The 24,843-nt window shown below is 34.0% G+C and overlaps 3 protein-coding genes across 4 annotated transcripts in view; 2 read left to right on the forward strand and 1 right to left on the reverse strand.

Moving 5' to 3' along the window:
- Positions 1-10,437, reverse strand: LOC117782344 (PIH1 domain-containing protein 1). Of its 2 annotated transcripts, XM_034619442.1 has the most exons (6): positions 10,217-10,437; positions 10,010-10,145; positions 4,378-5,307; positions 2,923-4,347; positions 1,800-2,647; positions 1,596-1,735 (listed from the first exon to the last, which is right to left on the reverse strand). In XM_034619442.1, exons 1-6 carry the CDS (start codon positions 10,283-10,285, stop codon positions 1,667-1,669), a joined length of 3,477 nt encoding a protein of 1,158 aa, XP_034475333.1. In that variant the 5' UTR covers positions 10,286-10,437; the 3' UTR covers positions 1,596-1,666. The 2 variants fall into 2 exon arrangements, with proteins under 2 accessions (XP_034475334.1, XP_034475333.1); XM_034619443.1 differs by lacking the exons at positions 1,596-1,735; positions 1,800-2,647; positions 2,923-4,347; positions 4,378-5,307 and adding exons at positions 1-112; positions 181-324; positions 386-1,002 and having other exon boundaries at positions 10,217-10,418.
- Positions 7,116-24,843, forward strand: part of LOC117782343 (multidrug resistance-associated protein 1) — a 25,368-nt gene continuing 7,640 nt past the window's right edge. Inside the window, 9 exon segments of the mRNA XM_034619441.1 lie at positions 7,116-7,233; positions 11,000-11,132; positions 11,199-11,507; positions 12,323-13,531; positions 14,492-14,629; positions 15,090-15,236; positions 16,180-16,264; positions 16,330-17,149; positions 17,808-18,184. Of these exon segments, the coding sequence (XP_034475332.1) occupies positions 11,073-11,132; positions 11,199-11,507; positions 12,323-13,531; positions 14,492-14,629; positions 15,090-15,236; positions 16,180-16,264; positions 16,330-17,149; positions 17,808-18,184 (3,145 nt within the window). The 5' untranslated portion in view covers positions 7,116-7,233; positions 11,000-11,072.
- On the forward strand, positions 23,795-24,495 carry LOC117782350 (ABC transporter C family member 13-like). The gene is made up of 2 exons (XM_034619449.1): positions 23,795-24,199; positions 24,434-24,495. The coding sequence occupies exons 1-2, from the start codon at positions 23,912-23,914 to the stop codon at positions 24,479-24,481; spliced, it is 336 nt and encodes a 111-aa protein (XP_034475340.1). The 5' UTR covers positions 23,795-23,911; the 3' UTR covers positions 24,482-24,495.

The following is a 24,843-nucleotide window of genomic DNA, read 5'->3' on the forward strand; positions in this document are numbered from 1 at the left end:
TTAATTGATAATTATTTATAATTAAGTTGAAATGCAATTTTATTTGGATGCATAAACATCAATATTACTAAATGAATTATACACTGAGAACTGGAATTCGCACTTGAAGCATCTGAAATAATAAATAAAAATATGTTAATTGAATCTTTTATTGCGAATTGCAATTGAAAATCTTCGCACCTTGCTAGTTTTATCGAATAGAGCTTGAGCACGTTCCTGATTCAAACGATAGTTGACGAATTTGTCGAAAACAATGCCGTGTTTCAAGGACTCGATCAAAATTCGATCCTCGCCTATATCCAAGCTGAATTCTTGCGATGATACCTGACAAATGATATGGAATATAGTTAATATATACATCAGTTAATACAAGTTGTATACATACGCAGTTGGGTAAATAGAGTTCGGCATATATTTCATCCACAGTTTCATCACGAATTCGGGCACGTAGCTTATAGATCGGTTCCCGATTCTTCATCCAAGTGTTTCTAATGTTCGTAGCATGCTCCTCATCGATTTCCTGCACCAGCTGACCTTGACTTGAGTTGGAATCCGGTTGCTGCTGTTGGGAGTTTCCAGATTTCTCCACCCTTTTAACATCATCATTGCGCACACGATGAGCGGCAAGAGTTCCAATAAACTTACGATTACTCAGAATTATTGTCTTGTGCATTGTTATTTGTATATTGTATTTTTCGCTCAATGCCTCGGCCACAATTTGTAAAAAGAAATTGTTAAATAACTGCGACTTTTTGATTTTGTCCAAGAATTTTGGATTGATTGCAATGTCACACACTTCCACCGAATTGTCGGAACGATCCTTAGTGTTTCTCAACTCCGAGATGCTCATGGGCACCCGAAAGGATCCCGGTGTGGTCGACTCCAATATGGCAATCAGCTCCTCATCAGAAACCTCCATTGGAGCAGGTACTTCCGGTGCCTGACACACGTTAATGAAGAACTTTTCATTGCTGTTCACCTTAAAGGTCTTTACGCAGAAGCCTGTGAAAAAATATCAATATTATAAATTAGAAATGTGTTTCTTTTATTATAAGCATTATAAGAGAAATACTTTTGTATTTAAATATAACAAATTATATACACAATTAAATTTTATTTTATTTTTTGATATTAAGCAATTTTAAAACCAAATAATTTTAATTCATTTTCATCAGAGAACGTATTTATTATTTCCTTCCACAAAAGTACAAAATGTTATAATGGAAATTAAAATGATGAATGAAAACATGAAGTTCAGTTTTATTAGAAGGAATACAAATATTATGCTAGAAATATATTGTTTTTTTTTTATTATAAACATTACATAAGAAATACTTTTGCTTTCTAATTTTATTACAAGGAATAAAGAATTAAATTTTGAATTACATATTGAAATTAAAAAATTGTAAACCAATTATTTATTTTTGATTCATTTTCATTCAAGTTCATAAAGTAATACCAGGAAAACATTGAAAAAATGTTTAGTTTTTATAAAAGGAATGATAAAGTAATTAATACAAAAATTATATAACTTAAAAACAATTCATTTAGTTTTCATGTTATTTCATTTCATTAAGGAATGTGCAAAATAATGATTTTATACTGGGAAACATGATATTCAGTTTTATTTTAAGGAGTACTAAAATGTAATAATATTAGAATCATCTTAAACTGGACGTGATTTCAGATTGGGAAATACTTCATTGTGTTCCGGCCATTCTACTGCGCTGATAGCCTGTAAATACGAAATAAATTATAATTAAATAGTTAAATCTATAAGAAATAATTCCAAATATTACTTTTAATTCTTCGAAAGATTGCTTGCACAGCCAGTGAAATACTGGATTCTTCCATTTGGCCTGTAAAGCAGCAAAGTCTCGGGGATTTCCCGTCTTGGGCGAGGCGGTCTTAAAGTATTCTGCCCAGATATAAACCATACTGCGCATTTTGTACGCCCACAAGTGATTGGGAATACCCCGGATCATGTCTTGTAACTGCTCTATTTCCGGATATTTCAGGTTCTCCAAAAATGTGTCATTCATCAGCATATAGAGCGTTTTGGAGTCACGAAAATGGTTCCGTGTATTCTCTTCCAATGCAAAATGCGCCGATCTCATCACAATATCGATCACCTGCTGTGTGCTCTTCTTCGGATAAATAGGTAGAAACTTGCTCTTTATATTAAGATTGCCAAATTTCTCCAGTTTCTTGTTCATTTCCAATTCACACCATTTGAAGGCCTTCCACCAGGTGTGCCAGCATTTATAATTATTCAAACGATAGATTTTTGTCCAGGTTTTATCGATACGCTTTCGTATTGCCGATCGCTTTATTTTACCCAGCAGTACAGGCTGCATATTCAAGCCAGATGGACCCGCCTCATCATCCGAATTATCATCGTCATCTGTATCAATTAAAACTTCAGCTCCATCATTATCCTGTGCATATATGCAGGTATTATAAATGGGCTTCTGTTCAAAGAATGTCACTGCATAGGACTCTTCCTCGGGTTGAGGCAATTCTTTTAAATTCTTGTTTACGTAGGGCAACCTGTAGCCTCCAACCAGAAAGCCACGCTTATATAGATTGACTTTTCTTTTCTTTTTTAGCGGCTCCGAATTAACCGATTCTGCAGCATTTTTTTGACCTGTAAGAAATTGTTTCTGGTTTAGTTTCAATTTCATTATTGAATTTTTTGTCTATGCAAAACACTTAAATCATATTTTTCAATGTCCAGTTAAATATTAATTGAGTAATTCAAGTTAATCATAAATTCGACGTAAATTGCAATGCTTAACTGGACATTAAGAAAATATGCTTCAACAATTTGATCGATTGAGGATATCAAAAGGGTTTTTTTTTTTGAGAAACTCATCAAATTGTTTAAGTGTTTCAAAGTTGGATTTTGGATTTAAGGTTTACCAATTGCTCTGGCAGCTGCTGCAGGATTTGGCAGTAAGGTTCGTTTGTTATTTGAAGGTTTGGTATTGGGAATCTTCGGTTGACTGCTCGTTGCAGAATTATCTGAATTTTGACCTTTGAAAATACTTATTGTGGCCACATTCGTGTTGGTTGTGGATGTAACAGTTGATGGCTTCTTTGACACCGCATTGGCAGTACGATTTGCAGGTGGTTGTGAATTCTTTTTGTTAACTGAAACTGGAGGTAATCTATTTCCATTATTTATTCTTTCATTTATATCCAGGGTATTTGGTTTATTTCTATTGTTCATTTGATTTCTTGGCAATTCATTTTGAATGGTTGGATTTATGCATCTGTTATCATCTAATTCATAATTTCTACGATCGTCATACCAATTCATTTGATTGCCATCATTTTTCATTATCAATTGCCCAGATTGAAGATCAGCAAAATTATTAAGGTTTTCGACTGATCTGTCACGAAAATCATTATCCAAGCTACGACGATCGTTTGCCAAGAAACCGTCATTATCTAAGACAGCATTATAATCAGCATTAATAGAAATCGACAATCCAAATTCATTTGTTCGTTGATCATTAAAATTGGTTGCCGGAAGAAAACTTTCCGGAAAATCAGGACGTCGAAATGTATTGTCATCTCTAGCATTATTATAGAAACGATCGTTTGGCTGCTCATCTCCAAAATTATTTTCGAAACGATTATGACGAATTGAATTACGTTCGTTAGGTAAATCGGTTATATCATGAACTTGACGAAAATCATCACGATTAATTTCACGATAACTATTATTATCTTGCAAATGCATTTGAACTGATCGATAATCTCGATTATCGTAGTCGTTACGGTTTGAATTTTCGAAATTCCTATCGAAGTTTCCACGTAAATTATCGATAGAGCAATTTTCTTGGCGAACTAAACCAAAATTTGGCTCCCGATTTAAATTGTTCAAACGATCATCGTTTCCAAACTGTTCAAAATCAACATTACGTTGATTAAAGTCAATATCTTCAAGATTTGGATTACGACGATTATCCACAAATCTGGAATTGTTGTTATCGAAATCATTCTGCGTTTGCTGATCACGATATCTTTCATCTCTTTCAAATTGACGATCGTCCCGACGAAAGTTATCAATTCGATCATTATTCTGTCCCCTAAAAAACTGATCGTCTCGCTCTACTCGACGAAAGTCACCAATTTTTTCATTATTCTGTTCGCCTTGAAAAGTGTCGCTTCGTTCAAAGTTCTGTAGGCGCAAGTTATCGTTTCGTTCAATATTTTGACGTAGATGATCGCGTAAATTGCGTTCATTTCTACGAAAATTATCATTTTGTTCAAAGTTTCTTTTAACTTGAACAAAATTATTTTGTCGTTCATTATTCTGAACACGAAAATTATCGTTTCTTTCAACAACCTCACGAAAGTTATCGTTTCGTTCAACTTGACGAAGGTTATCGTTTCGTTCAAGTCCGCGAAAGTTATCATTTCGACAAATACTCTGACGTTGTACACGATCGTTATCGTTTCGATCAATTTCGCGAAAGTTATCGTTTCGAGCAATACTTTGACGTTGTTCATAGCTTCGATCAACTTGACGAAGGCTATCGTTTCGATCAACGTCGCGAAAGTTATCGTTTCGAGCAATACTCTGACGTTGTCTATCGTTTCCTCTAATCGGACGCAAGTTAACGATTCGATCGACTTGACGAAAGCTATCGTTTCGATCAACTTGACGAAAGTTTTCGTTTCGATCAACTTGACGAGAGTTATCGTTACGATCAATACTCTGACGTTGCCCACGATCGTTATCGCGTCGTTCAACTCCACGAAAATGATCGTTTCGAAGCACTTGACGAACGTCATTGCTTCGTTCAACTTTACGACCGTGATGGTTTCGGTCAGCTTGCCGATAACTATCGTTTCGTACAATTTGACGCACGTTATCGGTCCGTCTTCGGTTGTCATCGGTTCTGCGAACCAGCCCGTAATTCTCCGGGCTTTTTTCTCGCTCTCTGTATCTGTCTCTCGCAATTGGCGAAGACTCACGACTGGCATTCCAATTAATATTACAGGGAGGCGGAGGAGTACGGGGTCGATCTTGATTCTTCTTCTTCCGCTGTTCGTGCGCCTCGATTATCGATTTAATTTCGCGAGCTATCAGTGCGTTCACTTCGGCCTGACGACTGTCACCGAATTCTACGCTCAATCGGAATCTTTTGCGCTGAATCTCACGCATATTGAAGTCGGGCACTTCCATCGACGCGACCGCCATTAATTGAGCCTGTTTGCGACTCAAGCCGAGTTGCTCACTAATATACTGACGACGATCTTGGATCTCGGCAATTCTTCTGCTTTCTTCGCTGTCTGTTTGTTTGTTTTCATACGTACGTATGTGCGACATATACATGTAAAGAGAATTGAGACACTTGAATTAAAATTAACTAGTGATGTATAACAAATCGATACATCGACTTTTGTAGAATCTATGGGGGCTTTCAGCAGGTTTTTCAATCAGTAACCGCTCTTTTGCATGTGATGGATCAGTAATCAGTACCTGTTACATGATACATGATACCATTTTACTAAATCAGCCTACTATGTTTGTGAAAAATCTCCTTTAATCGTAATAAACAATCGGTATCAGGTATCACACTATTCGTACGATACATTTTTTGTGATACCGATACCGAAATTTGGCAATTTTGATTGTTAAACTGAATGTGAAAAGTAGTAATCAAGTATCATAATTGGTGATCAAAATTACCTGCTGAATGTGCCCAGTATATCGACGTCATATAAACAAAAATTAATATCGATTTTTATACATCACTAAAATAAACACACAAGCACACACTAGGATTCTTAATATAATATCGATTTTTGGCGATATTTATTTATTCCAGACGACAATAATATTTATATAATTGTGCTATATTATAGAGTGCTACCTGTTTGGTAAACCGCCAATACATTTTTTTCGTATTTAAGACTCAAATTTCTCTTAATAAAAATCTTGTTTTGAAAAGTCAACAAAAACTTTCAAACTATTAAAATTTTTCTTTCAATTATAATTGAACACAAATCTTGAGTTCAGGAGGTATATAAGCTGGTTCGCAAACCAAACATAGGTCCATCTCTATGGTTCAAGATTCGAGCAACAAAACCGAAACTTTACAAAAATTTTGGTTGAATTTGAAGTTTCGCCAAGATATTGATATTTTTGACAGAAATAACAAAAAAAAAAAAGATAATTTATATCGAAATATTGTTAATATTTTGAAAAATGTCAACACTAAATCTGAACTTGACTCTTTGACAAATAAAATAAGAGTAAAGAGCGTTTTAAATAACCCGAAAGTGTGTGTGTTTGTTGGTGTTTTGTTAGTATTATTTTTTGTTTTTGTTTGTTTTAAGTTGAGAATATGTTTATATTAGATAAAAGGTCTTTGTAAACAACAATTCTCAAAATTAAAATGAGTGTGATGTGCAAATATCGCAAAATGTAATTTTTGACACATTCTTCATTTAAGTTTCCGACTAAAAAGTAACACTCAAATTAATTGTTAACTTCATAGTTGTCAATTGCGATAATTTGAAAGGGCTGTATACATGCACGTATGATAGATATACACTCACACATACATTCATTCGCTTATTAATTTCACAACATCAACAGTTGTTTTTATTAAGTTATCTCTCTCTCTTTCTGTCTCTCTTTCGCGTACCAAATATGACAACAGTAGCTGATATCTTTTGGCGCACGCTTAACGCCGATGGACAATGACTTGACAACTGAGCGCGCTCATTGTGGAATCGAAGAGTTTGCTACATTTGTTTAGTTTGAAACACAACACACAAGCTGAAGAGAGAGAGAGCAAGCTCGCTCTCAAACTCTGCAAACGCCTTTGCAGTGTGACCAGCTTGTAATTATGCATTAACGGCCCAAGTCGAACTTAGTGCTGCACAATTTTTCATTGATCAAAGCACGAGAGCGCGACTGCCAAAGAGAGTGAGAGAGAGCGCGCTCTCGCTTATAAGCAGCAACAAGTGTGATTAACTTGTGTGAGTGTGTGTGTGTGTGTTTGGTGAGCAAGATAGTGAGAGAGCGCGTCTTTTCGCTCATTTGCCAAACTTTTTCAAACAAATAAGTGTTGCTGTTTCGCGCTGCTCGCATTCAGTTGGTTCTGTTAGCCGGTCGAAAGCACACGAAACGCGCGCAGTCACAATTAAAACTTTAAAGCAAACAACAAGCACATTTTATATACGTTATACGTGGTTTCAATCGCAAAGGTAATTATAAGTGGCATTTTGTAGTTGCTGTTGTTATTGTTGTTTTGCTCTAGCAAGTGCGGACGAAAGTTATTTGACACACATTGTGAAATACACCAATACACACATATTTATATTTGTAGAATTGTTCTAAAAGAGCTCAACATAGAAATGGTTGATTAACGTTTTTCCATGAATCATTTAAAAGAATTCACTTTAAATATATCTAATAAATTGTAGCACCAGCTGATTACGTTCATTATTATTTTTTGTTTCGTCATGCTCAGTGCGGCTATTTAATTGATAACGACACAAATTATCATTATCTGAATTAAATGCATAACATTTTTTTACTCCCAAAAAAAAGGAGTATTTTTCGAACCAATGACGTCATTTATAGTATTTAAGCCCAACTGATAGCTTCTAAAGAAGGCCATGAAAGTTATTATGTTGCCAACACACACACTCACTCTCTTTCACACACACACACACGCACACACACACTGATATTATAAACAACTGCGATAAGCAAGAATCATATAAAAAAATATTAAAGTGCAATACGAAACTAAAACAACAGTAATAGAAATAATACAGTTAGAGTCATACAGTGCCTCACAGCTCATTTGACACACTACACTTACTACAAGTTTAAATTATTTATTTTATTTAGTGTCAAATAAAATCATGAAAATCAAAAATAAAAATTAAATCCTAAATCGTAAAAAAATCAAATTAAAAATTTAATTTAAATGCTGATTTTCAAATAGTGGGTCATTTAAACTGTGAGCCACTGTGTGTTTGTGTGTGTGTGTGCGATTCTATTTTAGATAAGAACGTAATTCTCTGCACTCTGCACGTCTTTTCAAAAAACTTGAAAGATAATCAAATTAAAAATCCTGCAAGAAAAACAAATAAGCCGGGATAAACAAAAAATGTGCTATTTCGTTTTGTGGTATTTTAAAGTAATGAATAATTGCAATATTATTAATAATAATAAAAAATTTCACAAGTGCCAGAAATGATTCTAAAGTGACAGATAGATAGATAATAACGGCAAGTGTCGGAGATAAAGATAATGCGGACAAGCAGTGCCATATATAATTCTGGCATATATACAAACAGTATGTCAAGTAAATGTTTTGACAAAAAAAGAAGAATATATATTTTGTTTATATTTACTTAATTTTTAAACTTTTTGAACAACTCTTTTTTATTCCCAAATATAACTATATATATTGACTTTATTTAAAAACAGTTTGATATATTTAATGCACAAATTTAATTTGTTTATAAAGTTAACATTTTAGTGAAAATTTCAATCAAAAACAATTAGTTTTAGTCCCTGGTCAAAAGAGTTTTTTGACCAACTGTTTATAATAATACAATGTGTTGTGATTGTATAAACAGTTTATGAGTTTGACGATCATATATATATTTATATACATATATATATATAGAGCTCATATCGCTGTAAATGTAAACCATTCTAGAAGGCTACTGAACTTTTTTATCGGACAATTTTGCGTAGAGGCCCTTAAAAACTGGGAAGACCTCTAAAAGATGAATAACTCAGCATCACGATGACTTGTCGAATTCCACCTAGTTTTTCATTACACTGTGAAAACATTTGATGAGCTTTTGGCGCATTTTTATTTGTAATTTGTTTTGTGGTTTTTTTTTTGGCATTGCGCGCGCACAAAATTAGATTTTCTAATTATTACATAACATTCAGATAGTCGCCGGAACAGGTTTGCCATTAATTACATATAGGTGTATATACATATGTATTTGAGTTGTCCGTACAATCAATAAGAGTAAAAAAATACTCGTTTTGTTTAGAATGACCTTGCATGGAGTATAATTACTTTGTCATATGCTTTGTGCAAGTTGAGTGCAATGCACAATTGAAAAACTGATTAAATCGTATCTGATTAATTCAATATAATAATTCCTGTGTCACTATTACTTTCTATCATTCTACCAGTTCAAGTGTCTGATTCTTTTATCAGTTGCTCTAACAATATTTGCTGATATGAATGAGTTAGAGTATTTCAAGTGCGTTGTGTTCACAATTAAAATAGTTTAGTTAGTTTCTTGTTTTTAGCTAAACAAGTTTTGCTTCAATCGAATATCAATAATAAAAATGGCATTCGAAGTTCAAGTATTTTTGGTGTCCACAAACGGGTTCCACAAAAATTCTATGCTAATTATAATTATATATAAATTTACCAAATATTAAGCATTAACATATAAAAGAAATCTCTCTGATAAATTTGATATACATATGTATATACAGTTTTGCAAGTAATTGTTTTGACAATTCAAAAATTTCACATATTTGTTTTATTACTTTTAAAAATAATTAAGTTCAATAATTTGTTTGTTTTTAATTGTTCCTAAAACCATAGACGGAAACAATAAAATAGAAATCCTAAGAAAAAATATAATGTTTGTATAGTAACTGGTTTGAAAACTTATAAGATTCAAACACTATTTTGAAAAACTCATTATAATTATTTTTTAAAAACTTTGCAAAATAAAAATATGAAAGATAAGGTATTATTATATTTATTAAAAATCGAGAAAGTTTTTTTTTTGCATAATATTTAACTATTTGTTTGTCAAAACAATTACTCGACACTCTGTATAAGCTCTGTTGCCAAGTGTAAAACACAAGACTGAGTTTTTATAACAAGTAAACAAGTGTTTGAATAAAAGCGGGAAACCTTCTTGAATTTTATTGTCATGACACTGCATATCAACAACCACAAACAACAAATAAACAACAACTTACCCGGCGTGGGTTGCACAACAATCGAGTCGCGAGGTGGCGCTCTACTTCCACTTGCCGCTGCAGCACTGCCGCCAGGTGACGCTGCACCGCCACCACCGCCGCTAAAGAACTGATTAAAATTATCCTCCAGCTCGTTCTAGTCAAATTGAAAAGCTTCATATTAACTTTTGCCCAATTAATTTGCTAGTGTTGTTTGTTTTTGCTTACCCGCACAAAGCGCAGATTTTGCTCGCGAAAATTATCACTGCCGTCGATGAAATTAGTGCGACGCGACATTTTAGCGTCGTTTTGCTGTAGTTTTTTTTTCAACGAATTGCGTATTTAATTTACTATTAATGACAATATTTGCGTTTTTGCTGACAAGAAAAAAATATCTGTGTACTCACGGCAAAAGTAAAACGAAAAGCTATGTTGTGAACGATAAATCAAAGTGCGATAACAATTGAGTTGCAAGAATATTATAGCCAAAAATAGCTAGATATCCAAAAATAAAAATATTGCTAGAAATGGCTAAATAAAATATAAAATTAAAAGCTGCTATTACAAATTGGTAACGTTTAAAACAGATTTAGATTCAGATAAGTAAATAAAAATTAAAATGTTAAAAAAAAGATATTTTGACAATGTCCATTGCCATAAATAAATATCAGTTAAAGTATTTAAGCTAATTTTGTTTTATATATTGATATGAGCAAACTGTAATTTGCTGAGAAAAAATAGCGAGATTTATAGCTTTAAAAATGTGCTATGTCTAGCAATAAACTGGCTAGATAACAATCGTGCAATTGTGTGGTGTTGTAAAAGCTCACAATTATCGATATACAAAACAGCTGTTTTTGAATTGCCGATAAATGCAAGTGCGATAACTATGCTACTTGCAGTGTTGCAAAAGGTTAACGCTTTTATTATTGCTGCTTCCTCTTCTTCTTCAGCTGGGAAGCCGAACAGCTGTTTTTGTATAGTATAATAATTTTTGTATGTTTCCTACAGTGTTCGATTTAATTGCAGAATTTCAAACGAAAGAGGAGCTAACACAATATAAATCGAAAGTCAAAGCTTGAACATGAAAGAAAATGAAGCTGTTCTTACAGCCATGGACAGATTTTGCGGTTCCACATTTTGGGTAATTATATATCTTATATATATGTATGTAACAAAAGTTGATGCATAACCTAAACATATTTTACAGAATGCCAATGAGACTTGGTTTACAACGAATCCAGATTTTTCCCCCTGTTTCGAACAAACCGTACTAGTTTGGACACCCTGTGCCTTCTATTGGGTATTTGTGTTGTTTGACTTTTGGTACTTGAAGGCTAGCTTGGATAAGAATATACCCTGGAATAAAATCAGCATTTGCAAATTGCTATTCAATCTCGGACTTTTGGTTATAACCGTGTTGGATCTGATCATGGCATTTGTAAAGAGAGGCGGCGTCTCTGGACTTCCCCTAAGTGATCTCTATGTCTGGGGACCGATCATAAAGATTGCCACATTTGTAAGTAACCACACCATAATTGAAATTAGAAAGTTATTAGAATTATTATTATTGGGGTAGTAAAGATTCTCACATTTGTGACTACACCATACAATGGGTCCAGAAATAGTTTTGACGACACCCCATAGGAATTTCAATAAATTATAAATAACAGAAATTAGAAAAACATATGAGTGTATGCAGGAAGCATGTTGGAATACAAATATGAAAACCAAAATAAGGAATAATAAAATTATTATAAAAAAACAATCTAGGATTGTTAAAAATATTCATATACAAAAATTAGAATGCAAAAGGATACATTACTTAATTATAACAATGAAAAAATACTCAAAATTTCCTTATTTTAATATAAATAGCGATTTTCTACATTTTTAACCACTGATTTTGGTAGGTGTCGGTGTCGAAACACTGCAATGATTTCTGTTCACTAAACAAAAAATAAAAGGTTGAAATATTATGAATATGTTAATATTAAAACACAATACATTTGGTATAAATAAATTTAAATCAAAATTGGTTTGAAAAACGATGATTACACCTTAACAATGTTATTAAATTTATACTTGAATCGGTTACCAATCGGTTATCTCGGTTTGAGTACTTTTCAGTTTTTTAGCTGCGGTATAATAAAATAGTGTATATTTTGGTAAGGGTTTAAGTTACGGTTACCAATTTCAATCGGTTAGTAATTTTAATTTAATTTAGTGAGAGTTGCGTTTCGATAGCAGTTTAGTTCTTTGACTTTGTCAAAACAACTACTTTACTAAATATGGTAAATATGTAACTAAATAAATTGTAATCTCCATTTGCAGCTGATGCTACTGATATTTATACCGCTTAATCGCAAATTTGGCGTCCAGACATCCGGCTGTCAGTTTATGTTCTGGTTCCTGTTGACGGTTCTGTCGATTCCACGTTGTCGCACCGAGGCTCGTTTAAATCACGAGCGCAATTCCATTGTAGCTGATCCTGATAAACCACAGGATTTCTCCTGGGCAGAGTATGAGTTTGTCAGCTTCTTCATTTTCTTTGCCTTTACGTGCATGATGCTGTTCCTGAACTGCTTCTCCGACGCAATGCCACGACAGACCAAGTATAAGCGTGGACCCAACGAGATTCCCGAATTGTCCGCCAGCTTTCTGTCCCGCATTACGTATCGTTGGTTCGATAGCATGGCCTTAAAGGGTTATCGCAATCCACTCGAGGAAGATGATCTGTGGGATCTGAGGCCGCAGGATAGCTGCAAGGAAGTCATGCCCACATTCGCCTATTATTGGAATCAAAATGTGCGCAAAAACTACAAATCCAGCGCCGGACAACAGACGACAGAGCCAAAGGCTCAATTTGCCAATGGCAAAGTGTCCTTCGAGAATCCCCAGGGAAATGGCAGGAAAAAGGGAATGGCCAGTATTATGCCGGCCATCTATAAATCCTTTGGCGGCATTTTTCTCTTCGGTTCATTCTTTAAACTCATCACGGATATCTTAACATTTGCCCAGCCTCAGGTTTTAAGTTTAATCATTGGCTTTGTGGAGGATTATGAGAAGAAACCGCAGCCGGAATGGAGGGGTATCATTTATTCGGTGGCACTCTTTGTGCTGGCCAGTGCACAGACCTTTATATTGGCCCAGTATTTCCATCGCATGTTTATTGTTGGTCTGCGCATTAGAACCGCATTAATTAATTGCATTTATCGCAAAGCGTTGCGCATTTCTAATGCAGCTCGCAAGGAATCCACAGTGGGTGAAATTGTCAATCTGATGGCTGTGGATGCACAAAGATTTATGGATCTAACCACCTATTTGAACATGTTGTGGTCGGCACCATTGCAAATTGCATTGGCCTTGTATTTCCTGTGGCGAGAATTGGGTCCGTCCGTTTTGGCCGGTCTCGCTGTGATGATCATCATGATACCGTTGAACGGCTTCATCGCCAGTCGCATCAAGACCTATCAGATCAGTCAAATGAAGTACAAGGATCAGCGTGTCAAACTAATGAATGAAGTCCTCAGTGGCATTAAGGTGAGTGCAAATTTGAAATTCAATTTATTTCAATCTGAGAATAAAAATTAAAATTTTGAGGTCATATAGCCAATTAAAGCTCTCTAGAATTTTCTAATTTAGTCTGTCTTATCAAATATTTATGATTTTTACATTATAAATTACTTAATTTTTTTGTATTTTTATCTAAAAATTGTAAAACAAATTCAAAATACAATTTTTTGATTAATTTATTTAAATCTGAGACTAAAAAGAAATATTTTGAAATCATAATTAAACTTAATAAATTATTCTAGAATTTCTAATTTAATCAAGATCCGCGAACTACTTGCATTTAAAATTTTTACTACATTAACATCTGTTTATCTTTTAAAAATTCAATTTATTGAAGATTTTATTAAAATCTGAGGCTGAAAATAAAAATATCGGAACATATTTTAACTACAACATATTTAAACATTTTTCAATTGCACCAGAATTTTTTATTTTGTCGTGAATATCGAAATGAGCGAATTATTTCCATTTATAATTTTTACAATATAAATTATTGATTGATTTTACTTTTTTAATTAAAAAATATATATCCACGAATAATTTCAATTTATAAATTTTACAAAATAAAATACTTGTGTTTTTTATTTTAAATTATTATTTAAAAATGGTAAAATTATGAATTTTCTTTAATTCTATTTTTTTTAAAGTAATTTATAATATTTTTTCATTAATCGGAGAGCAGTGCTTTTTTATTTTTATAATAAAAGTTTCCAATAAGAATAATTCCGTATCTTTTCTTTAAAAGGAAAAAAATATGCTTGTCTGCAATTAAAAAAAAAATCATTATTTTCAATTGCCAAATAAGAAACTCTTTTTTATTTTTTTTGCAATTTTTGGTTTAGTAATTTTTATAAATTTTAAGATATATGAAATAATTATATATATTTAAAAAACTTAAGAATCATTAAAAATTAATTTTTATTACAGGTGCTCAAGCTTTATGCCTGGGAGCCGAGCTTTGAGAAGCAAGTATTGGATATTCGTGATAAGGAAATAGCCACATTAAGATCGACAGCCTATTTGAATGCCAGCACATCGTTCCTTTGGTCCTGTGCCCCATTTTTGGTAAGAATTGCCAGCCAAACGGGCGAAACTTTGAATTCTCTTTGCAGCACTTGCCGTTTGTTTTGGACTTGGTTTAATCGTGGATTGTGTGTCTATTATCTATTATGAAAATAAAAAAAAAATACAAAAAAATAAGGTATCACTGGTGACATTTGCCACTTACCTGCTGTCCAGCGAGGCGAATCAGCTGAGCGTCAAGAAGGTCCTTGTCAGTCTCAACCTGTTCGAAATCATGAAAATGCCTCTCACAATAATTCCTATGCTGACGGTTGACATAGCCGAGGTAAAGACCGAACACAGAAGACAGCAGACAGAAGAATGCAAAAAGAAAGAGAAATCAACACACACACATGATATTTACTTCGGCTATGGGCAATCCATCTATTTTGGCATTGGAGATATTTTCAGTTCAAACAAAACATAAATTAACCCATTTCGAATTATATGTATATTTTTCTAGGTATCATTAGTCACATTTGCCACATATGTTCTTATCGATGAAAAAAATGTGCTTGATGCGAAAAAAACTTTTGTCTCATTATCATTATTCAACATTCTTCGTTTTCCGCTAACAATGTTGCCCATGCTGATCACCAACCTGGTGCAAGTAAGTTAACCATGTTGCAATTTCAAATCTTCAATTTCAGCATGATATCAGCGCTATGTACATATACATATATTTTCTGAATCAAGCTGAAATTGAAGACAATACAAATTGTGCCGTATTGTGATTGTAATTTATGTACAACTATATTTTTATTTATTTATTATTTGAATATAGCAACAGCAACCAAATCAACTTTATAACCTACCCAACCTTCACCAGATCCTAATCCCAACTGACTATCTCATGTTTTTCATTTAAATGTCCCTCTCAACAACAGTTTAAACAATTTAGTTGGACATTCCATTGCATTTAGCTGCAAAAGTCATTGGGAAACTTTTCTATTCGATTCTCTATCATATACCATATTCAATTTTGATTAAAATTCATACCCTTGCAGGGGTATTAAAGAAACTCCTTCTAAATAAAACTACTTGTCTTTTATCAATTAAAATATCCCTAATCCTAAAGGTATTTCAGTTAAACTTCTTTTATTTTTATAAAAGTAGAAAAGAACTTTTTTAAAAATATGTACAAAGTTTATAATTGCGCTGAGCAACTTAAACTGGAGGGTATTTAGACTTTCAAGTTCATAATATTTATTTTTGACTGATTTAATGACTGATCATCGTGGAGCCCAAACCATAAGACCTAGGAGGCTGCAATTTTCACACAACATAGCTGAGGCAATTTTATCGTGTAAAAAAAAATCTATTTCGGAAAATTTTCATTTAATACTTCTAGTTCTGCAAGGGTACCTAAAATTCGGCAGGCCGACCTTAATTTTGTTTGCCTTTCTCTCTGAAAGATTTCTTTAGATCTCTTAGCTTTTTCTATACTATCCCTATACCAAACCCATTCCTACAACTAAATACTAACTAGTTCCGTGTGTGTTGATAAATTTCTTGTATTATGGATATTTCTAATCGATTTATTCTTCAAATAGACACAAGTGTCCGTCAAACGTATCAACAAATTCTTGAACAGTGAAGAGCTGGACCCTAATAATGTGCAACATGATTCCTCCAAACGTAAGTGATACCCTGTAAAAAAAGAAAACTTAACATATATATAGTAATATTTTTTTTTTTTTCAGCAAATCCCATGACCATGGAGAATGGCAACTTTTCATGGGGTGATGAGGATGAATTGACGCTCAAGAACATAAATATTGAGGTGCCAAAGAATAACCTGGTTGCCATTGTGGGCACCGTTGGCTCTGGTAAGTCCTCTGTGATTCAGGCCTTCCTCGGCGAAATGGAGAAGATCTCCGGCAGTGTGAATACAGTGGGCAGATTGGCATATGTGCCACAACAGGCATGGATACAGAATGCCACCGTCAGGGATAATATATTGTTTGGCAAAGCTTATGATCGTAAGCGATATAATCGTGTGATCGATGCTTGTGCTTTGCGTACTGATATTGAGATACTATCCGCTGGCGATTTGACGGAGATCGGTGAGAAAGGCATCAATTTGTCGGGTGGACAAAAGCAGCGCATTTCATTGGCACGCGCCGTCTACAATGATGCGGATCTGTATCTGCTGGATGATCCTTTGAGTGCCGTCGACGCACATGTAGGCAAACACATCTTCGAGGAGGTGATCGGACCGAAGGGATTGCTGGCACGCAAAACTCGCATCCTCGTCACACACGGCATTACGTTCCTGCCCCAGGTGGATAATATCTATGTACTGAAAATGGGACAAGTCAGCGAGAATGGCACATACAGTCAATTGCTGAAGAATAAGGGCGCCTTTGCCGACTTCCTCATCCAGCACCTGCAGGAGGGCGAGGGCGAGGAGGAGGATATTAATCAGATCAAACGTCAATTGTCCACGGCGGAACCCGAATTACTGGCACCCTTCGAGAAGGCCATCAAACTGGCACGTACCGAGAGCTTATCCGACTCCATGTAAGTGTACAACGCTTAAAAACCAAAAAATAAGGGTATCTTATAATCGATGACATGTTGTCGCTGAAAGAGTTTTAAAGCTTTGAATTTTCGAGAAAGAAAACACTACTTCGAAAACTTCAAACTGTTATAACTTTGCCAAATCTTGACCGATTTCCTTCCGGAATGTCAATTTTATGTTGTTTTGACTCTATTTTGATTCTGCATCAAAATTGGAAAATATTATATTTTTGCCTTCACTATCAATTTTTTCGATGGGTATGGTCACTGTCCATTTTCTCCATACTTTCCTTTAGACACTCTTTCAGAACTTCAAACCTTCATAACTTTGTCAAATCTTGACCGATTTCCTTCCGGAATGTCAATTTTATGTTGTTTTAAAGTCTATTTTGATTCTGCATCAAAATTGCAAAATATTATATTTTTGCCTTGGATTTACCGTCATTTTATACTTAGCTCCTTGACACGATCTAAAATTTCAAACTCGCATAGCTTTGTCAAATCTCAACCGATTTTCTTGAAAAAAGTCAATTCCATCATTTTTTGACCTCTAAATGGATTCTGCGTTTCCAGCTCCGGTAAATTTCCCTGCTTTTATCATTTGCAATCTTTCCAGTTAAATACATAAAAATAATTGTATATTACATATTTTCCACAGCTCTGTCACATCTGCAGACAGCTTGATGGGACAAGGACATGGCAGTCTGCGAAAGCGTCGCACGAAGCGTCAGGATTCCCACGATTCGGCGGCTTCGGCTGCTTCGTTGAAGAAGAAGCAGGAGCTCGAGGGCAAACTGATTGAGATTGAGAAATCGCAGACTGGAGGCGTTGAATTTGCCGTCTACAAGCATTACATTAAGAGTGTTGGCATTTTCCTCTCGGTGGCGACGTTGGTGCTCAACTTTGTGTTCCAGGCATTCCAAATCGGTTCCAATTTGTGGCTCACCCAATGGTCCAATGACAAAGAAGTGGAACATGATACTGGACTTCGAAATATGTACTTGGGTGTTTATGGTGCCTTTGGTTTCGGTCAAGGTAAGTTCATTGTGATACAGTTTATTTTACTTTTAATGTTCGATTGTCTCATTTATGTAGTCTTATTGTTATCGTTATCGTTTCATTTCCGTTGTCTCTGCTTCTTGTTTTATGTTTAATTTCGCTTTAACCTTTGTGCAGGAAATAACGATAAAATCGCTGAAAACAGCGAATATTTTTTATTTTTTTCACATTGTGTTGTTATTTAAAATTAATCTTACGTTTTTCTTGTTGGTTGGTTTATTAATTTATTAAATAATTGTTTACTTATACTTTATGTTTTGCTTTTTATGTTTGCCCGCTAATTCACTCAAAGAATACTTATAAGACTGGCTCTGACAGAACATGTTGCTCACCTAAAACCTAAAACAGTGTTTTTTCGCTCTGACAAATGATCTAACAAATTCTAACCACCCAAACAATCCTAACCTATAGGGTACAAGCTCACATAAGCATAAATCAAAAATCAGAATATTTTAAAACTAATTGTAAATGCACAAATTCGTCAATGCTGCACACAAAATAACATAATGATTGCATGATCTGAATGGGAATTACTTAAAGATACATTAAAATTTTTTAACTTAACGATTCGATGTATTCAACGTGTCTATAACTCGATTATTTGGGTAATTGTCAAGACACATGTGGAATGAAACGGTTATAATGTTATCGATTCGATCAATAACTATAAATTGTAAATAAAAACATTTCGATAATCCGTTATTTTTTTTTTTTGGGAAACTCTCAAGAAACATGTGAAACGGTTATAAATGTAAAATGTGAAATAATCCTTTTGTATTTAACGCTACGATTATAAAGCCTTAAATCGATACTTAACAATCGAACTCAATTCAGAGCATGTCTAATATATGTTATAATGCTGTTAAAAATAATTGTTGTTATTGATGCCTTTTGTTTGTGCACAAAATTATGAAAATTATTAATTGGCTTATGTTTATTGTTCCCTTCCTCCCTCCCATAAAACGAAAAAAAAAAAACAATGTATATCGATGACAGTTGTGTTGAGTTTCTTCTCATCACTCTTCATTTCATTGGGCGGTCTTCAGTGCTCACGAACTTTACATACAACCCTCTTGCATTCGAATATGCGATGGCCGATGGAGCTGTTTGATACGACACCGCTGGGACGTATTGTTAATCGATTTGCCAAAGATATCGATACGATCGATAACGTACTGCCATTCAATTTGCGAGTTGTTTTAAGTCAGGCATTCATGGTATGAACTTCAGTTGATCTATTTAACGATCACAAAATCACAAACACATCATATCATTAATCTGGGTATTATCATTGGCATTGTTGCTTAATTACTAAATACGATTGCCTGAAATCAGAGCTGCAAATACTTATTAAAATTTGTTTTGATTCAATTATTTTACATAGTTGCATTTTCCAGCATAGAATAATTATTAAAAAAATTTAATTTAGTATTCCGGTCAATAGTAAATTACTTTGAAATTTTGCCTTGATTTTATCTCTCAATTGGATTTTGGATCAATTGCAATATAAGTTAAAATTTACCATTAGATTTTGAAAACGCTTGAAAAAACAAACTCCAATTAAATTGTTACTTAAAATTTTAAATTTTACTTGAGATTTTTAAAAATAATTAATTATTACTACTAAAATGGTTAGTTAAGAGATGCTGATTAAAATCAAAATCAGTATTTTCAGCTCTGCCTGGGATGCATGGGAATGGAAATTGTAAAATGGAATTAGGGATTCTTGCTTTGGTTAATCGGTTACTAATTGAAAAATCTTCTTTTTTTTTTGACCAACTTTATTTTGTGCTGCAGTTGCAACCAGTTATTTATCGACCCTTGCCCTTTCCCTTGGCTGCATTTATAGCGCCAAATTTCTGCATGACACCCTTGTGCATTACACCTTGCGCTGGCCAATGGAACTATTTGATATAACGCCACTTGGCCGCATTGTGAACCGTTTCTCCAAGGATGTCGATACCGTAGATAATACACTACCGCTGAACTTACGTGTTGCAGTCATGCAACTTTTTGCGGTAATTCAATTGCTCTATTTCCCTTATCTAGATTTCTTATAAGGAAATCTACAAATAATACTTAAAGTACAAAAATATTGAGTAAGAATTAGGGATAGCAAAATTAGGAAGCATGTAATTGGGAGGCAAAAATTAGAAAACCACAATTAAGAAAAATGTTATTGGCAAATTTTTGTCCAATGGCAGAAAGAATACGTGTTAGACTCATACTCAAAAGGTCCACGGCTCATATTCTGGTGTGTACATGGACAAAAAAAGAAAATTATAAATTTTTATTATAAAAAATTAATTTAATTTATACTCCTTTTTAAATATCGATTTTCGTAATGTTTTCTTAGTTGAATTCTCTAATTTATGTTTCATAATTTTTCAACCCAGTTTCTTTAAATTTTGTAATTCTTCTTAAGTTAATACGGGGAAAACTATAATTAATAGGAATGATGAAACAGTTCCAGCTGTGTGAGGTTGCAGGTGCAGCAAATCTTCTGTAGAGCATCTTTGTGATTTAGCAAGCTTTTAGTTTTTGGTTTCTTGAAACTAATCAAACTTTTCACCAATTCTATGAACAACAATAATTCTTTTTATAGTTTTAACATACTTATTCGCAACCTTAACACTGGCTCTTGGTTGCATTATCTGTTCCAAGAAGCTACACGAGCAGCTGGTTGATCATGTTATTCACTGGCCCATGGAAATGTTTGATACCACGCCCCTGGGCCGAGTGGTGAATCGGTTCTCGAAAGACGTTGATGTTCTAGATAATACATTGCCCATGCTCTGGCGCATGCTACTAAGTACAACATTTTCGGTAAATTTTTCTAAATTTTTAATCAATCTCTAAACACACAGCTTTTGCACATGGAAATGGTTAAAAGAGCCTAAAAAGTAGCTTTTGAGGACCCTTTTTTTTATTTAGTTCACTTATCGAAATCGTACTAAATCTTAGTGTCAGTCTGGCAACCTTTTGAGAACGCCTTGCCAACTTTTTCAACGTGGCGTTGCCACTTTTTAGAGAAAATTGACATGATGGGAAAAGAAATTGCAATCGATTAATGAAAGAACACATAGAAAAGCCTTTATCCGAAATATTCTTAAAAATGGGAACATATCTATGGTGATTATATTAGTAGTAGAACCATTAGTATTAAATTTTTTATTCGTAAGAGCTCAATTTAAGTCTTTAAAATTTCTTCAAAATATTTACTATAGAATACGTATCAGTATTACATTTTTAAATCGGAATAGATTCATTAAATTCTTAACAATTCATTGATAAAGTTATCCACTTGCTAACCATAGCATTATATTATGGTATACCAATCTGTATTACTTATACTTTTCGGAATGAAACCAACTGAACATTTTGGGACAATTGCAACTAATTTCGTTTTTTATGATGTATTGTAAATATGTAAACTAACTTGAATTCCCTAGTTGGCTTAGTTTTCGTAATACCCTATAGATATAGTGCTTGCATGCACAGCATATAAATATACTTCAGTATAAGACACAAAAGTATGGGAAATTATTGTATTTGTAAGTAGCTGAATTAATTTTACACTCGATGCAGTTGTGGCACGTTATATATCGGGGCTAACCTTGGCACTCGGTTGTCTGCACTGTTCCCTGGATGTGTTTACCAAACTGATACGCATGGTATTAAAATGGCCCATGGAATTATTCGATACAACGCCATTAGGCCGTATACTCAGTCGGTTTTCAAAGGATATCGACACAATTGACAACGTAATGCCACAAATTGTGGCGCAGTTTCTATCCACATGTTTTTCGGTAAAGATTCAGATTAAATATCTATACCAGTCTTTAATAAAAAACCCAATGCTTAATCCAGCACCTCGCCCACTTTACAGAAACAAAACAAGAAAAACGCCTTTAACTTTTGGGATAATGCTTGCTATATACAATTTAACCTAAACAGCTGCATTTTATACTTACTATATTCGGATAAACATACACATAGATTAACTCTTATTAACATTTACAGCATCATTTGAAATCGAATTTACTTGATTTGAGTCAGGTGATAAACTCAATTAGAACTGAGAATATTCCTACACACCTATATTATTTTATGCATTGCTTTTTCCTTATGTTAAAAATTTATTACAAAAAAAAAAAAAACAACTCTGAAGATGCGCACGTCTCAGAGCTTTAACGAAACACATAGCGCTTTTTTCAAGCCGATTAATATCGATTAATGCATATCGAGTAGAGATTGCGATCCTGGTTCGGTTTTCATATCCATGAAATCAATAGATATTAAAAAATCTCGCCCCATTTTGAGTATATTCGCCTGATTATCGACAAATGTCTAACGATAAATTTGCGGCCGCGTTCCATTCCATTCCGTTCCGTTTCCTCCTCCGTTTGCCATTCTCAGGTGTGTTTGCCTACTTTGCGGTCGTGCTTGTCTACTGCGGCGGCCTCAATGCGGCCAAAAGAATACACAATGATCTTTTACGGATTATCATGCGCGGCTCCGTTTGTCGCTTTTTCGACGTAACGCCCATGGGACGTTTAATGAATCATTTCAGCGGCGATATGGATGTTATCGACGAAGAATTACCCGGCACCTTGGACTCATTTATGACCTTTATTTTTATGGTATTCCCAATTGCACATTTTATTTAATTCTTTTTCTTTCGATTTTTGCGTTCGTTTTTTCTTTTTGTAGCCAACTTGTGTTACGGTTTGTACATGCATACAAAATGGATATATAGAGATTTAAGATATACCATATTCTTACCCACACATATCTCTTTCTCTCTTTCCATTCTCTATTTCACTTTCTCACATTAATTTGCATAATTTCGTAGGACTGTGCAATTATGGCGCCGCAATCACACTCTTTACATTCTCGCTTAATGCCTCATTTAAATTGTTTCGACAACTCTACAATAACATCATGCATTGCCCATCCGAGTTTTTCGATACGACGCCCAAGGGGCGTATTTTAGATCGCTGTGCGAATGATATCAACTGCTTGGATCTGGTCATGCCGTTGAATATACGTATGTGCCTTTCCACAGCGTTTCAGGTAAAAATTTCAACTCGTTGCTTCGCTTGAGTTCGTTTTTCACCCCCAAGAAGAAGAGATCGCAAGTTAGAGCTCATGAATTTACGAAAAATGCAACTCCAACAAAAAGTATTATTTAGCTTCAGTTTTTTAATGGGTATTTTGAAACAGAATACATCTTTGTTCTCAGTCTTTTTTTTTTATAAAGAAGAATTTGGAATAATACTTATAATTATATTTGTTTTTAGAAATTCTTGTTTATTGTTTGTTATATTATGATTTCTAAATTAAAATTCAAATTTTATTATTATTTCATAAAAAATATATAATATTTAACGCTTAAATTTTGATACAAATATATAGACAAATTTGGCATAATAATTACGATTAAAATCGTTTTTAGAAATCACGTTTTTAACTTTGATTTCTATATAAGATGAAATTCAATTAATATTTCAAACTCTTTTTATATTTAGATCAACAACTTAAATTTTTATATTATGATATAAGCAAAGTCTATTAGTTCTCTTGACTTCAGATCAAATTAGTTTTGACTTTTTGGTTACATTATATCGCAATAATAATAATAATAATAATAATAATTATTAATAATCTAACACAGTATGAAATCAATTCTAACCTGAAAAAATGTTTGTGGATTGTCTGAAAAAGTGTCGAGTTCCTAATTATAAAACCCCTTTTGAAAACCTTACAGTCATCAGCTATATAGGTGCTGTACTTGTCGTTTACATTGGCGGATTGAGTGGGGCTAAGAAGGTCTTTCGTGAATTGTTGGGTCATGTATTGGGCGCCCCTCAGTCATTTTTCGATATACAGCCACGGGGTCGCATACTTGACCGTCTGTCCAACGATGTCTACAAATTGGATTCGGTATTGCCCGATTTAATTCGTGTCTTTAGTTCGCAAGCGTTTCGGGTACGTCACCAAAAAGTTGCCTTAAGAGTTAAGATCGTGACTAACCAAAAGCAAAACTAACAAATATTGATACTAATCCCGTTATTGCAAACATCTAATCTGAGGCACATCGATTCTTCTGCAGACTGTACTTATAAAAGGTTCAGAGTGAACATATTGTGTTGTTTTTTTTTTAAATTGTTCCGCTTTTTGTCATTGTCCTAATTTAATCGATAATTATTTTGGAAATCGCAGGTATTGCTAGTTTGTTTTCGGATTTGCTCATTCGTCTTGGAGCTTTGAAAGCTGCTGTGTCGCTCCACTTGCTCCTCTTGTGCCGCATATTGCGGCTGCCTATGTGGTTCTTCGATACCACTCCGGTGGGTCGTATTATGTCTAGATTCTCCAAAGACATTGATACGCTTGATCAAACACTTGTGGAGATTCTAGCCGACGCTATCTGGTGTGCATTTGAGGTAATTCCATTCTCAATCTTTACTTACCTCTTACTCCTTTTTTCTTCCTCTTAACCTTTTCACAGATGAAAGTAGTTAAAGCTTGCATCCAGTTCTATTAAGAACGTAATTAACCAAACCATAATAACAACATTTTGTACACATCAAACTAACCAAACTTACTTTTTGCATCTATATAATGCAGTGGTG

The sequence above is a fragment of the Drosophila innubila genome, assembly GCF_004354385.1.
Source record: "Drosophila innubila isolate TH190305 chromosome 2L unlocalized genomic scaffold, UK_Dinn_1.0 4_B_2L, whole genome shotgun sequence".
NCBI classification, from domain to species: domain Eukaryota; kingdom Metazoa; phylum Arthropoda; class Insecta; order Diptera; family Drosophilidae; genus Drosophila; species Drosophila innubila.